Source organism: Colobus angolensis, unplaced genomic scaffold, assembly GCF_000951035.1.
Source record: "Colobus angolensis palliatus isolate OR3802 unplaced genomic scaffold, Cang.pa_1.0 Scaffold41, whole genome shotgun sequence".
Classification (NCBI taxonomy): domain Eukaryota; kingdom Metazoa; phylum Chordata; class Mammalia; order Primates; family Cercopithecidae; genus Colobus; species Colobus angolensis.
In genome coordinates this window covers 6,347,660-6,363,338 of record NW_012117488.1, presented here as the reverse complement: position 1 = coordinate 6,363,338, position 15,679 = coordinate 6,347,660, and the positions used below count along the sequence as shown (strand labels likewise).

General features: G+C 37.2%; 1 protein-coding gene across 1 annotated transcript in view; it reads right to left on the bottom strand.

The window, feature by feature from the left end:
• Positions 1-15,679, bottom strand: part of SYDE2 (synapse defective 1, Rho GTPase, homolog 2 (C. elegans)) — a 40,632-nt gene that overhangs the window by 8,012 nt on the left and 16,941 nt on the right. Inside the window, exons 4-5 of the mRNA XM_011956111.1 lie at positions 12,873-12,999; positions 3,454-3,635 (exon numbers count right to left, since the gene is read on the bottom strand). Of these exons, the coding sequence (XP_011811501.1) occupies positions 3,454-3,635; positions 12,873-12,999 (309 nt within the window). The remainder of the gene's footprint in view (positions 1-3,453; positions 3,636-12,872; positions 13,000-15,679) is intronic.

The window sequence follows — 15,679 nt, the reverse complement described above, 5'->3', positions numbered from 1 at the left end:
AGAAGAAAAATAGTACAGTTAGAAATGAAAGAAAAAAATTGCTGAAAATATTTTTTAATCCTTAAAGAAAGTAGTAAGGATAGTTGGCTCAAAAAGTAGAATGGTTATTTATGTTTCAACAGTTATGGAAAGAAATGATGTTTTTTGATGTAGTGGCATATGATCAATCATTTAACAAAATAAGTAATTTTTTCTTCAAAATTGTATTGAAGACATTGATGCCAATTAAAAACTTTAATTTTTTTTTTTTTTTTGAGACGGGGTCTCACTCTGTTGCCCAGGCTGGAGTACAGTGGCATGATCACAGCTCACTGCAGCACCGACCTTCCCAGCTCAAGCAATCTTCCCACCTCAGCCTCCCAAGTAGCTCAGGCTACAGGCATGCGACACCATACCCACTAATTTTTAAAAAATTTTTGTAGGCCAGGCATGTGGCTCACGCCTGTAATCCCAGCACTTTGGAAGGCCGAGGTGGGTGAATCATCTGAGGTCAGAAGTTCGAGACCAGCCTGGTCAACAAGATGAAACCCCAACTCTACTGAAAATACAAAAAAAATAGCTGGGTGTGGTGGCACATGCCTGTAATCCCAGCTACTCAGGAAGCTGAGGCAGGAGGATCGCTTGTTCCGGGAGGTAGAAGTTTCAGTGAGCCAAGATTATGCCACTGCACTGCACTGCAGCCTGGGCGACAGAGCGAGACTCTGTCTCAAAAAAAACTTTTTTTTTTTTTTTTGGTAGAGACAGGGTCTTACTTTGTTGTCTAAGCTGGTAAAAAATCTTATTTAAAGAAAAATCAAAATAACATTATTTCTGGAGCCAAAAGTGACAAATGGATTTGCTGGTCAGAAGGTCATTTAGTAGCTGTGGCAAGAACAAGTCCAGAGAGATGAGGTAGGAAGCCATATTACAATGTGCTGAGTAGTAAAATGAGTGGTGAAGAAGCGATAACAGCCGGAATAAATAGCCTTTCAATGTTTGGCTGTGAAGGGAAGGAATGAAGAGAGAATGAAAGCTAGAGAAGAATATGGCATTTTAAATCAAAACAAGTTAAATATATGAATATTTCTTTTTTTAATTAATAATTATTTCCTAACACAACTCCATATACATTGGCCTCTTAAGGGTATTTCCAGCAATAATTGTGATCATACACACACACAGACACAAACAACACACTACACCTGGTTAAATATATGTTCAATCTCAGTAGCAAGCAAAGGAATGCAAATTTTTTTTGTCTACTAAATAAGATGGACCAAAAAATGTAATTGTCATGTTCCTTTTGAAAATTAGTCTGGCTAGGCGTGGTGGCTCATGCCTATAATCCCAGCACTTCTGGAGGTCAAGGCAGGTGGATTGCTTGAGCTCAAGAGTTCGAGACTAGCCTGGGCAACATGATGAAACCCAGTCTCTACAAAACATACAAAAAAAATTAGTTGAGGGTGATGGCACACGCCCGTAGTCCCAGCTACTTGGGGGGCTGAGGTAAGAGGATCACATGAGCAGGGAAGGTTGAGGCTGCAGTGAGCTACGTTTGCACCACCGCACTCCAGCCTGAGAGACAAAGTGAGACCCTGTCTCAAAAACAAAAAACAGAAACAAACAAACAAAAAAAGACGAAGAAAGAAAATTAGTATGAAAACATATAAGAGCCTTAAAATGTTCATATTACTTAAATAAGCAATTCCACTTCTGAGATTCTATTCTAAATAATTCTAAACTGAAAATAAATCTGTGTACAAATATTTACAAATCACTCAAAATTTAAATGTATAAAAGAGAATGCTGATAAAGTATGTTGTCAAATCTACTCAATGGTATATCACAGTTATTGACTGATTGACTGATAGATTGATTGAGAGAAGGTCTGGCTCTATTGCCCAGGCTGGAGTGTAGTGGCATGATCTCGGCTCACTGTAGCCCTCCCTGAGCTCAAGCCATCCTTCCACCTCAGCCTCCCAAGTAGCTGGGACCATAGGCACGTGCCACTGTGCCTGGCTAACTTTTGTAATTTTTGTAGAGACAAGGTTTCACCATACAGCCCAGGCTTACTTAGTCTTTTCAGAAAGGATGGTAAGAGCATGGGCCTTAGGGTCAGAAAGATTTGAATTCATGTGATAGACTATAATATTCACAAAAGCTATGTAACTTTCGGCAAGTGATTTAAATTCTCTAACACTCATTTCTTCACTTAGAAGTGGCACTTATAATTTTACCTAGTGCTGGGCATGGTCGCTCATGCCTGTAATCCCAGCATTTTGAGAAGCCAAGGCGGGCAGATCACCTGAGGTCAGGAGTTCGAGACCAGCCTGGCCAATATGGTGAAACCCCGTCTCTACTAAAAATACAAAAATAAGTCGGGCATGGTGGTGCCCACCTGTAGTCCCAGCTACTCAGGAGGCTGAGGTAGGAGAATCACTTGAACCTGTAAAGGTGGAGGTTGCAGTGAGCCAAGATCACACCACTGCACTCCAGCCTGGGTGACAGAGTGAGACTCCATCTTCAAAAAAAATTTTTTTTTTTTTACCTAGGGTTGGGAAACCAGTATCTCTACTTTTTCCACCCGCCCCCTTAAACTTCACCCCACCCTTCTGCTTCTGCACTCTTTAGCTGTTCCCTTCCCCTAATCCAAAGGAGGAGTGATTGTTAATTCAACTGGACAGAGCATAGGACATTCAGGTGATCACAGTAAACTTGCAAATAAAGTTACCGGACTTACAGTTTCTACCCACTAATTCTTGCTCTTTCTGCCCCAACATGATTAAAAAGAAAAAAAAAAGTAGGCAAATTTGGCCTCATCTAGACAAGCCCGGTCATATCTTTCTCCTATTTTCTCTTATATTCTAAGGAACAACAGATAAAGTTAGGCTAAGGCTGGTTCTGAAGACCTACCTATCCTTCTCTCTCTCTCCTACAGGCATATTTGAGGATGCTGGTCTGAAGATTTTGGAGAGGGGGCACATGGAAAGGATAAGGAGGAAAAAAATAAAGTAGGGGGTGTTGTTTGTCTTAAAGTTAGGCCATGTACACCAAAACAGTTATCATATCTAAAAAAATACTAAAAGGAGACACACCAAAATGTTAATTATAGCTGCCTCTGGATATTGATGATTGTAATTTTACATTCTTCTTTTCTGTATCTTTTCAATATTACTATAATGAACAAATATTGTAATAATATTTTAACAAAAAAATAAAGTTTTAACTAACAAAAAACTTTAGTATTTATTCATGCTCAGGCTAAAATCACATATAGAAAAGATAAAATTGTTTTCTAGATTTATTCTGTTTAAGAGCTTTTATGGACTTAGGCTGTTTAAAGGCAGTAACGGCAGAGCTTTTAAATACATGAGTGCCACAAATGTTAAATATCTAAAATTATCTGTAGCTCTGGAGCTAGGTATATAGTTCATTAACTGGCTTTCAGGAAAAATGTATACCTGTAATGCTTACCTTCTCAATCTCAGGCAGACAATCCAGCAGGTCAACAGTGTACTTAGAGTCACTTGGGTCATTCTCACAACCATTTGATGACATTTTCAAAGGACTTTTTGCCATTGCACCTAATACAGCCTCATAAAGTTGCTTTGTTATCAGAGGAGAAGGGAGTTCTCTTAAATAATCCTTAAGAACACCTTTAGAAAACAAACAAACCGCAGACAGTTGGTGATTGGACTGCAGAGTGAAATAAAGAACTATGGTCAATTTTTTAAATTTAAGTATTATAGCCAACTTTCAATATTTTGAAAACAATAAAAGCAATAACATAAAAAGAATTATAATAAAATACTAGCATTTTATATTCTTTTAAGTTGCCTTGGTAATTGACGTGTTTTGAAAGCATGCTAAAAATGTACAGACATAATTTTCAGTTACCATACATGTTAGGTTTGTTAATCATAAAGTAAGCTATTCTTGATACATATACCCTTATTGATTCTGCCCCCTATAAAAAGCTTCTCTAAATGCATGTGAAACAGAAATTAAGCAAGCAAGGCATATTTATGTTAATTATAAATTATTCCAATTACGCAAATTTTGAGTTTCTAGACTTTAAATTGATAATAAAAGAGTACCAATTGTCCAAAACCCTTGAAAATAAATACATTTCCTCTTTAACAGTGGAGGAGTGTCTTAAACAGATATACTGGATAGCTGGATAATCTCTAATGCTACACTATCATATGGAAGAAAAAATCATTCCTAAAACCAAACAAATAAAACCAAAAGCTAAGAACAGAAAACATCAGACTTGTCAGTATAATGGAAATGAGGAAAGTCAATTGCAAACATTCCACATGTAGTTTCGAACTAAGAGATATTACTTACAGTAGAGGAAACTGGAAAGAATAGTGGTTGTTATATATAAACAAGGTATGTAAGATACTAACTAAAGGCTGGCATGTGATCACAAGGGAAAACAGGAGATCTTCCTAACACCAAAAACCTAAATATATACAATATTGATTCAGAACATGCTCTCAGCCTAGCTTAGTTTGAACTTAAACATGATTCCATAGGAAGCTTCACATGTGATTTTTTTTTTTTTTTTTTAATTGCTACAGGGTCTCACTCAATCACCCAGGCTGGAGTACACTGGTAACCTCAAACTCCTAGGCTCAAGCAATCCTCCCACCTCAGCCTCTTAAGTAGCTAGGACTACAGGTAGTTGCCACCACACCTGGCTAATTTTCTTATTTTTTGTAGATCAGGGTCTCACTATACTTCCCAGGTTAGTCTTGAATTGCTGGCCTCAAGTGATCTTCCCACCTTATTCTCCCAGAGTACTTGGCATGAGCCACTGTGCCTGGCCCCAGGTTTTAAATATTTAATAGTAACATGATTCATTAGTTTCTTATGCATCCTTCTAATGTTTATGCAAATATAAATATGATTTGTCTCCCTCATTGAGGGTTGAGTATCCTTAGTTTAAAAATCCAAAATGCCCTCAAATCCAAAACTTTTAAAATGCCAACATGATGCTCAAAGGAATGTTCATTAGAGCATTCTGGATTTTTGATTTTTGGATTAGGGATGCTAAACTGGTAAGTATAATGCAAATATTCCAAAACCCAAAGAAATTAGAAATAAGAAACCTGTATATGCTATTTTGTTTCTTGCTTTTTCATTTAACATCATATCCTTGAGATCTTTTCAGGGCATACAGAGCTTCCTTAATCATTTTTATAGTCACATTACCGTAGTTCAATGTAAGGATGTCCCACAGTCTTATCTATTCAGTCTCTTACAGATGGATACTAGAATTGTTTCTTATCCTTTGTTTTTCCAAAACATGCTACAATTAATACCCTTGCACATAATCGCTCTGTATATATGCAGGTATGTCTGTAGGATACATTATTAAAACAGGACTGCTAAGTAAAAAATGCATTTGCAATTCTGAAGAAAAAGGAGGAATAAGAATGTTTCTTTCCTAGGCTTGGAACTTGAGCATCTAGGTGGATACTAGTGACATTACTTCAAATAGAGAACACAGGAGAAAAATCACGTTTTAGGGGATAAAGAGAAGAGTTTCATTTTGAACATATGGAGCTTAAGCTGTCTATGGGACATTCAAGGCTGATGGATATAAAAATTGGAGATGAAAGAGATGACTTTAGACACAGATTTAAGAATGATCAACTTAAAGATAACTGGATTTTGGGAACGATTATCAGGGAGGCATACAGAGTGATTAAGAGAAGGCTTAGAAAATAACCTGAAGAACATCAACTTTCCAGGGGTCATCAGGAAAGAGGGTCTTCCAATGGTGACTACGGAAGAATGGCAAAAGATGTATGTATGGTGAGAGGAGATGGGGATGGGGCGAGAGGAGAGTGGCAAAAGTGATGCCAAGGAAGTCGAGGAAAAATGTTTCAAGAGTCTATGATATCTAATGATACCCAAACAACAGTTAGGTTAGATAAGAATAGTGTTAAATATTGCAGAGAACAGTGTTTTTCAAAATGGGCTGCACACTGAGGCTTTTTAAAAACATTAGATTCTGGAGCCTCGTGCCAGCCCTACTAAATCATAATCCACAGAGGTCAGAGCTCCCGTCCCTGTATTTTTAACAAATTCCTCTTATGTTTAGGCAATGGGGTTTGTAACCAGGCATAGAAAATAATGATCCAGAGACAATTTAAGAACCCAAAAATGTCCACCAGAAAAGGAAGTCAGCAACCTTGGCAAGCACGGTTTCAGGAAAATAAAGGACACTGAAGTCAGGTTGCAGTTGGTTAGGATGTAAATGGGCATTAAGGAAATAGACAAAGAAATGCACACAACCTGTTCAAGAAATCTGGCTTTGAGAAAAGCTGATAACCATAGAGGAGAGGGGAGGGCAGGGGAGAAACAAGATCAAAGTGGAGATTTTTCTTTAAAGACAGGAGAGACTTAAACATTTCAATGCTAATGTAAAGGAGATAATAAAAAGGTTCTCAAGGTTCAGGAGAGAGGAAATATAATCGATTGAGGAAAGTCCCTAAGAAGAAAGAAACTTCTGAGAACACATGAAGGAATTAGAATTTGTCCAAGATGTAAGGAAGGTCATTTCTCTATTGTTACAGAAAGGAAGTGGAAAGAATGTATGCCAAAGAAGGCACATTGATAGGCTGGGTCACAAGAAGTAGAGCAAGTTCCCATCTGATGGCTTCTGTTTTCTCTGTGAAGTTAGGAGGCAAGGTCGTCTGCTAAGAGTGACATGGGTGAAATGAGGTTTGAGAGGAGTGAGATGATATTAAATAGACACTCCAGAGAATGAGATAGAGAGCTGATAAGAAAACGTACAATTATTATTAGGCACCATTCAGAGCCTTCTAATGACTTTGAAGTACATGGATTAATACTGGTACCAAACAATATCGATTTTTTTTTCTCGTTGCAATCAGTAACCCATATACAGAGTAGAAAGGCAGACCAGTGTTTCTAGGCAAGATGGAGCAATAGGGACTAGATTTACCCTCCTGCTTGCAACAACTGAAAGTGCCAGACAAGGCCGGGCGCAGTGGCTCACGCCTGTAATCCCAGCACTTTGGGAGGCCGAGGCGGGCGGATCACAAGGTCAGGAGATCGAGACCACGGTGAAACCCCGTCTCTACTAAAACTACAAAAAAATATTAGCCGGGCGCGGTGGTGGGCGCCTGTAGTCCCAGCTACTCGGGAGGCTGAGGCAGGAGAATGGTGTGAACCCAGGAGGCGGAGCTTGCAGTGAGTCGAGATAACGCCACTGCACTCCAGCCTGGGGGACAGAGCGAGACTCGGTCTCAAAAAAAAAAAGAAAAAAAAGAAAATGCCAGACAAAATATCTGACAAAACTATTTCCAAGACATTGGACATCAGGCAAAGGACAAGGATCCCTGAGAGATGGGAACCAAATGAAGTGTGCCCACAACAACCACAGCTTACTACCTGGAGAGACTTTCCAGATCGCAGTAAGGAAACGAAAACTCAGGTAAAGCTCGACAGTTGAAGGGGAGTTAGAAATTCAAGGAGGCTAAAGCTACTAGACCTTGCAGGACAGAGCACTTGAGAGTAGAGGGCTGCCTAGAGACAGACTCTGGAAATCAGCAAGGAGTCCCAAGTGTTCATCTGCGTACTAATCGGCACATGCAGGTGGGGCAACTCCCCAATGCTAGAGAAAGAACCAGCCAAACAGATTAGAAAGAACAATTCTAGGAGTTTTCATAGTGCGGGCAATCACTCTTGTTCCAAGCAGCCAGAGCGGAAAACTTCGTAATTCATGGGATTTGGGTACAGTACTATGTTGAATTGTGGCCCCCACCCCTGACCAAAAAAAACCATGTTGGAGTCTGAACTCCTAGTGCCTCAGAATATGACCTTATTTGGAAAGAGTCTTTGCAGAGGTAATCAAGTTAACCGAGGTCAATAGGGTAGGCCCAACTCCAATATGACATGTCGTTATAAAATGGGGGACACAGACAAAAGACACACAGAGAGAGCAGATGATATGAAGAAACATAGGGAAAATGCCATGTGAAGATGCAGTATTGGAATCATGCATCTACAGGCAAAGAAAGGGCTGTCAAAGGTTGCCAGCAAACCACCAGAACTAGGAAGATGCAAGGAAGGATTCCCCTGCAGGTATCAAGGGGAGCAGGGCCCTGCTAATGCTTTGATTCTGAACTTTCAGCCTCCAGACCTGTAAGAAAAGACATTTCTGTTGTTTCGGCCACCAAGTTGGTGGTACTTTGTTATGGCAGCCATAGAAAACTAATATAAGTACACAGTATACAGAAGAGTTTTGCTTCAGTAGAGAATCAAAGAAACAGACAAAGAAGAGACTTATTTAAAATCAGTTGACATTCTGCCTAATAAAGCTTAAAAGCAAGACTAAAAACTCTTTGCAAGTAACGTACTTGCATACCAAACCACAGCTATAAATACAGAAATACAGAAATATCCAGCACCCAAGAAGGTAAAATTTACATTTGATGTCCAGTAAAAAATTACGAGGCATATAAAGGAGGAGGCAAATATAACCTATGAGGAGTCAAATCAATTTAAACCAACTCAGAAAAGACATACACAATAGAATCAGTAGAAAGGGATATGAAAACACTTATTATAACTGTATTTCATATGTTCAAGAAGCTAGAATAAAGACTGAACATATTAAGCAGAGACATGGAAAATACTGAAAAAACAAATCCATATCGAACTTACAGTAGTGAAAACTAGGTTGTCTGAAACTAAAAATGCAACGAATGAAATTAATATCAGAAGACAAGGCTAATATAACTTGAAGATACAGCAATAGAAACAATGTAAAATGAAACAAAGTGGGGGGAAAGCTGGAAAAAAAAATACACTATCAGTGAGCTGTAACATAATGTAAAGTGGCCTAACACATGCTTAATTGTAATCTTCAAAGGCAAAATAGTGGCAGTGGGTAGGTGGGGTGGAAACAAAAACAGTTTGAAGAAAAAATAGAGAAAAACCACAATTATAGTTGAAGATTTCAATACTCCTCTCAGCGAGTAGAAAGAAAACAAAGATGTAGAAGACTGGGACATTATTAATTAACTTGACTTTATTGATAGTTACAGCACAGTCCGTCCAAAAGCACCAGAATACACATTCTTTTTTTCAAGAGCTCAGATGGAACATTTCCCACCAAAGACCATATTCTGGGCTTCAAAATAAGCCTAAATAAATACACAAGCATTTAGGACCTATGAACCAGAAGACTGAATATGGACATATACAAACATGAGAATCATTCTCTCACATATAAAACTTATACAGATAGTAAAGATACAGTTGATTAGGTAGATTTGAATGTTGAATCACTGACATTTCCTGAAGGTAGAGCTACAAATTACTTTTTTAACTCCACTAACCTACCCCGCACCTTACCTCACTTACTGTTTCTGGCCTTATCATCTACTTTAGTCATACCCTATACATGTTACTCAGACCAAATGGCTCTCATAAACAATCTCAGTATATATGGGTTGCTAAGTCTATGACCATTCCTCAACATTTAGCATTCCTTGGTGCTTGCACAGTTTTGACATCTATAGGCAATCTAGGTAAAGGAAAATGGAAACAATTTGTAAGTTAATGTTCCAGAGGTCAGACAACATATAATACGTATGGTAGGAAAATGTATAGTATGTACAAAAAAGAAAAATATTAATGTTTTCAAGATCATTTAGTTATATTCTGATAAAGTTTTCCCTGAATGGCAAATAGGATAAAAATGACTATGGTAGGATTAAAATCAGAAAAGGGCATGGTCAAATGAACTTTCAAGCACTGAACCTAGATACTGATTATGTAGCACTGGCAAGAAATCTATTTTACAGTAGCTAGACACATGTAATCCTCAGAAGACTTATTTTTAATAATCACTAAATGATAAATATTTGACTTTTACAAAGTCTTCTGTCCCTTGCTAATAAGTCCTATAAAGAATTAGGAATAGGCTGGGAGCAGTGGCTCATGCCTGTAATCCCAGCACTTTGGGAGGCTGAGATGGGAGGATCTCCTGAGTTCAGGAGTTCAAGACCACCCTGGGCAACATGGTGAAACCCTGTATCTACTAAAATACAAAAAACGAGCTGGGTGTAGTGGTGTGTGCCTGTAGTCCCAGCTATTCGGGAGGCTGAGGCACAAGAATTGCTTGAGCCCCAGAGGCGGAGGTTGCACCACTGCACTCCAGCTTGGGCTACAGCATGAGACTCTCTCAAAAAGCAAGCAAAAAAGAATTATGAATGGACTTTATACCTAAAATTTTGTACTTGATTTTTAAAAAACTGGTTTGTCTGGAGTATTTCATTCCATGCTCCAGATAAACCAACTACTAAAAACACATTAAACTGTGAACAAAATCTGTCACTCACTTCATTAATTTCTCATTTTTTAGACCTACTGAACTACTAATTATATTTCAAAGTTTACTCAGAAATGTGAGTTCATGAGGAACAAACACATGAAGCAACACTGTCACTGGCCAACTCCTCAAATCAACAATAACCTTTATTTTTAGCCACGATAACCTTGTGTCATGTAATTATTTTGCAGACAAATCTTAAATCATTTCATTGCCTTTTAATCAAGAAAAAAATAGCCCTAAATTCTTCTGAAAAACAGCTTTACACAAATTGAATAGTATAAAGAATAGAGCCAAGAAATATCCAATTTATAAATTACAGAAACTCTCAATTTTAGGAAAGAATGCTATAAATCCAATATTCATTGACCTGTTGTTCATATCTTCTGCATATGCTGCCAATTTCCAAAACTAGGAACTCTTCATTTCATCTTTTAAAATTATACATGTTTAACATAATTTTTATTTATAAGACAAAGTTTCACCAAGACAAAATCTATTTTTATTTATAGAGTGTACTTGCTGGAAATTTGTATTTATAAAACTTTCTCTTCCATGGATTCATAAAATGAGTCTTTTGCTGATTTTGTTAATTACACATTAACAAGGAAAGAACATTTCATTTTTTTTCAGGCATCTCAATTTTTTGTAGAAATATATAAAAATTAAAAGGAATCATTATTTCTGATTTGCTAAAATATATAAGAAAAAAAGTGACAGTTTGTTTTATCTTAGCATTAAAATGCTTGGAATCAAAGTTTTGATTATCTAAGAGTTACATATTAAATACCTGAAGAAAATACAGTTATTCAGCACTCAAAGGGTAGGAATCTCAATTATTCAGAAAGTCTCAATCCTAAAAGTAAGCTTTAAGGATTTTCACCAACAAAATTCTCTTAAATATGTACAAGATGAACTTTCCTCAAATTTTCACCCAAACAGTTAATTGTGAGTAAAAATAAGAAAGCAAGTTATAAGAGAAAAATAAACCCATTACAGCAAAAAAAAAAAATGGTGGTTGTCAGTAGAGAGGAGAAAGAACTATCAAAATACACAGAAGATTTGGAGATACACACTGAAGCATCTATAAATGAAAGGATATGTCTGAGATTTTCTCAAAATAATCAAGGGCTGAGAAGAAGCAAATGGGAGGATGAATGAGACAAGTCTGTTCATGTGTTGATATTATGGAAACCAGGTGATAAACAGGATTTTTCATAGTATTCTCTGTACTTTTGCATATGCTTGAAAACTTCAATAATTAAAAAAGTAAAACAACAAAAACAAATATGGAATTATTATAAACCAGTAGCTCCTGAAGGTTACCAATAAGGTTATGAGCCATTTCTTAATGGCCAAATTCAAAGGCCCTTTTCTTTTCTCATATAATCTCTCCATAGAATGACTGTATCACACTTTTGCTTAATTTCTGTTGTCTCTTATTTCCCAAACTTTCTGACTCCTTTCCTCTTAATCTCTTTAGGTGTTTCTTCTTTCTTTGCCTGCCTCCAAAGTTGGGAGACCTCCAAAGTTCTTGTCTTTTCAAACTTTATGGACAATTGCAACGCTTTAACTACACATATATGCCAATGACTCTCTTTCCACTCTCATCTTTCAGGGGTAATAGAAGTATATTTCCATTGCCATACACTGAATTATAATCACCACTTGGGTAAATAAGAGACCCCTCAAATTCTACTGCATCCTCTTCTTAGCTACAGATGAGCAGTTTCAACTTTGCTTGATCTACCCCTTTAGATCTCCTACTAGCACTTCAAATTCTATATATCCAAAGCCCAATTCATAATCTTTCTCAGCACTTCCCCACCAAAAGCAGTAGCTCTCCCTGAAGCTCTCTTATTTCTGCTAATGGTACCCAATCAACCAGGTCTCAAAGTCACGTCTGTCTGGGCTCCCTCTTTCTCCACCTCCTTTCAATTCTACTTCTTCCTATTTCTACTGCTACAAGCCCCTTTAGCTCTTACTACCTCTTTGCTTGGACTATTGCCAAGGCTTTCTAATTGGTTTTCCTTCCTCTGGTCTCTTCTAATTTCAATTCATCACATAGAGTTGCCAGATTAATATTCCTGAAAACAATCTCTAATGATATCACTCCCCTGCTCAAAAAATTTTAATGGATCCCCTCTGGCTAGTAAATAAATTTAAATTCTCTAACCAGAGAGTCAATACCCTCTATATCACCTAAGTACCAGTCAAACTCAACTCCCAAGGCATTTTATTTATACCTCTATGAAGGTACCTTTTTCTTTCTGCTAGCTACTATAGCTAATTGAAAGTAGGTCTTACTTTCCTTCATCATGTCAACTGCTGGCGGGCAAAGGACCATAGCTTAATACCTTCCCATAGAAAATAACACAGTAAGTAATGTTTGTGAAGGAAGAAAAGACTTCAGAATAAAAACAAATTAAATTTCAGCTACAAATGTATTTCAGTTATCTTTGTTGCAGATGTAGTCTTTCCAGAAAGAGTACATAAAATAAAATCTATGTATTACCTGTTATTACATTTATATCTGGGTACTGGTTTTCACACAGACCAACAGCTTTGCTATCTCTCTCAAAAGCCTCTCGCAGTTCTTTCTTGACTGCTGCCGAACCACATAATCGATACAGGCCTACTACCTAGGAATAAAATTATGGCCACATTATGGTAAATTTGATAAAGGGAAAATATAATTACATTATAGATCACATGAACTTTGCAATCAAATACGTTCTGATGTAATTTAATTTAAAATACCTCAAATATAGCCTTTGAAATCTCATTATATACTATGTTGATTAGTTTAATAAAAATATCCTATTCTTTCATTTAAATTCAAACAATACACTGTCAGTTTGGTAATGCTGGCTACCTATCTTAAGTAAAATGCAATCCCTTCTTTTCAGTTTTATATGCTCAATCAAGATCTCTATGCCCCAGGAATGTGCACCCTTTCACAACTTTTGTTCCAGACTGAAGTAGTACAGCGCAGACAGTGAACAAGGATTTTAGAGTCATAATGCCCCACTCCTTGCTTCATGAATTTGGGCAAGTTATTTAATCTCTTTAAAACTCAGTTTCTTTTATCCTTAAAATAACAATATAGTTGAAATAAGCTTCTAGTATACAAAGCTTTTTAAGAAAAAAGATTCTCAAGAAGACACGGAAGCAAACTTAGGGTTTTTTGTTGTCAAATTAATTGATTATAAAGTGATGGAGGAAATTTAAAATAATATATTAAAGGTAAAATAAAACCTCTACTTCAAAATTTATAGAGGACAGACACTACCCATCCTACCAACCTACATTGAAAAGATTTGTCTTTAAGCACTGTTATACAGGTTCTAAATATTGAGTCTTAAGTTATTTACTATAAATTTACCAAGAAGAAATAAACATGATCTCTGTAAAGACAAAACACACCCAATTAAGCTATCAAAGGTCTTTGAAAGAATAAACCTTCAAAAAAACTTAAGGAGAATAAGTGGTTGTCAGCCATACTTCCACATCTAAGATTATTTAGAAAGTTCAGTCACTTTGAATTGAAGGAAGAATTATGAAGAAAGAAACTATTTAAAGATAGAAAGTAAAAGTAGTCTTCCAGGATTTGAACTAGGAATCACTGTAAAATGCACTAAATGATCTAGAGGAAGAAGTATACAAATGAAATTTCCAGGTTTACTTATGACACTAATCTCTTCTGACTCATTAAAAAACTGATAGAATACATTATAAGGTGGGTCTCAATATGAGAAAGTGTCAAAACAGATACAGGGAAATATTATCTAAAATATTTGAGATGATAAGCTATAGGTATTAATTGAAAGATAGTAAAGAACCTAAAACTATTTCCAAGACATGATAATGCAAGGTGCTGCTACATTCAAAAAGATCAAGATAATATGGGAAACCAAGAAATACACTAGGAAAAAAATTCAAATTTCCTACTCTTACCCACATTCATGATGCATCCACATTGAGAATAGCATGAGTTACACTGGTCACATCATCTCAAAAAAGACACAGTAGAAATGTAGACAGTCCAGAAAATGAAACTAAAATACTAAACAGAATCAAAGGAAATGCTACCACAATAGAAAAAACGAACTTGATCATAGCCCTGCTGGTGTGAGCACATATAAGTGTCATAAAGTACCATAAAAACGATGTATCCCTTAAACTTGAGAAGATGAGCCTACAACTTAAAGGAAGTACTACTTAACTAGTACACAATAAATTGATGGGATATTTTACCCCCAAAAGTTGAAATCACAAATATAATTTTTAAAAAGATGAACAAAGAAAGGAAGATCTAATACAGGTACTTCAAGGAAAAGATATTTTAGGATATATCCCTACTTTCAGATGCTGAGATCCTGAATCAAATCCTTGAAGTACATGCTTGATGCCTCTGTGAAAGGCAGACCATGAGTATGATCTCCATAGCAATTTTTCCCATTTTAAGCAGGAGATGGGTGGGAGTAGCATTCAAAGCATTTGGAAGATGCAAAGACCCATGCCACAAACTCTTTGCATATGACTATCAAAGCCTATTTTCATGTTTACAATAAAAACCCAACAAAAGAAGAATAATTCCTGACTAAACGGGTAAACAAAATTAAAGCAGTATGCCAGTCTATAAAATACATGCACAATAAGCCTCTCTCTATTGGGGGTGGGGGACAGGGGAGGGCAAGCGGAGGAGAAAGAAGCAGGGGAGACAAACAAAAACGTCTTTAAAAAGCACAGTTCTAGGCCAGGAGCCATGGCTCCCACCTGTAATCCCAGCACTTTGGGAAGCCGAGGCAGGTGGATCACAAGGTCAGGAGTTTGAGACCAGCCTGGCTAACATGCTGAAACCCCGTCTCTACTAAAAAAAAAATACAAAAATTAGCCAGGCACGATGGCGTGCACCTGTAATCCCAGCTAACTGGGAGGCTTAGGCAGAACTGCTTGAACTCGGGAGGTGGAGGTCACAGTAAGCTGAGATTGCACCACTGCACTCCAGTGTGGCCGACAGAGCAAGACTCCGTCTCAAAAAAAAAAAAGTACAGTTCTAAATAAAAATGAAAAGTATTGCTAAAAATGTTTTCTTGGCACTTAAAGTGGTTCAAACGATTCTCCTGCATCGCCTCCCAAGTAGATGGGATTACAGGCATGTGCCACCATACCGGACTAATTTTTGTATTTTTAGTAGAGACAGTTTTCACCATGTTGGCCAGGCTAGTCTTGAACTCCTGACCTCAGGTGATCCGTCCACCTCAGCCTCCCAAAGTGCTGGGATTACAGGCATTAGCCACCATGCCCGACCAAGCAAGT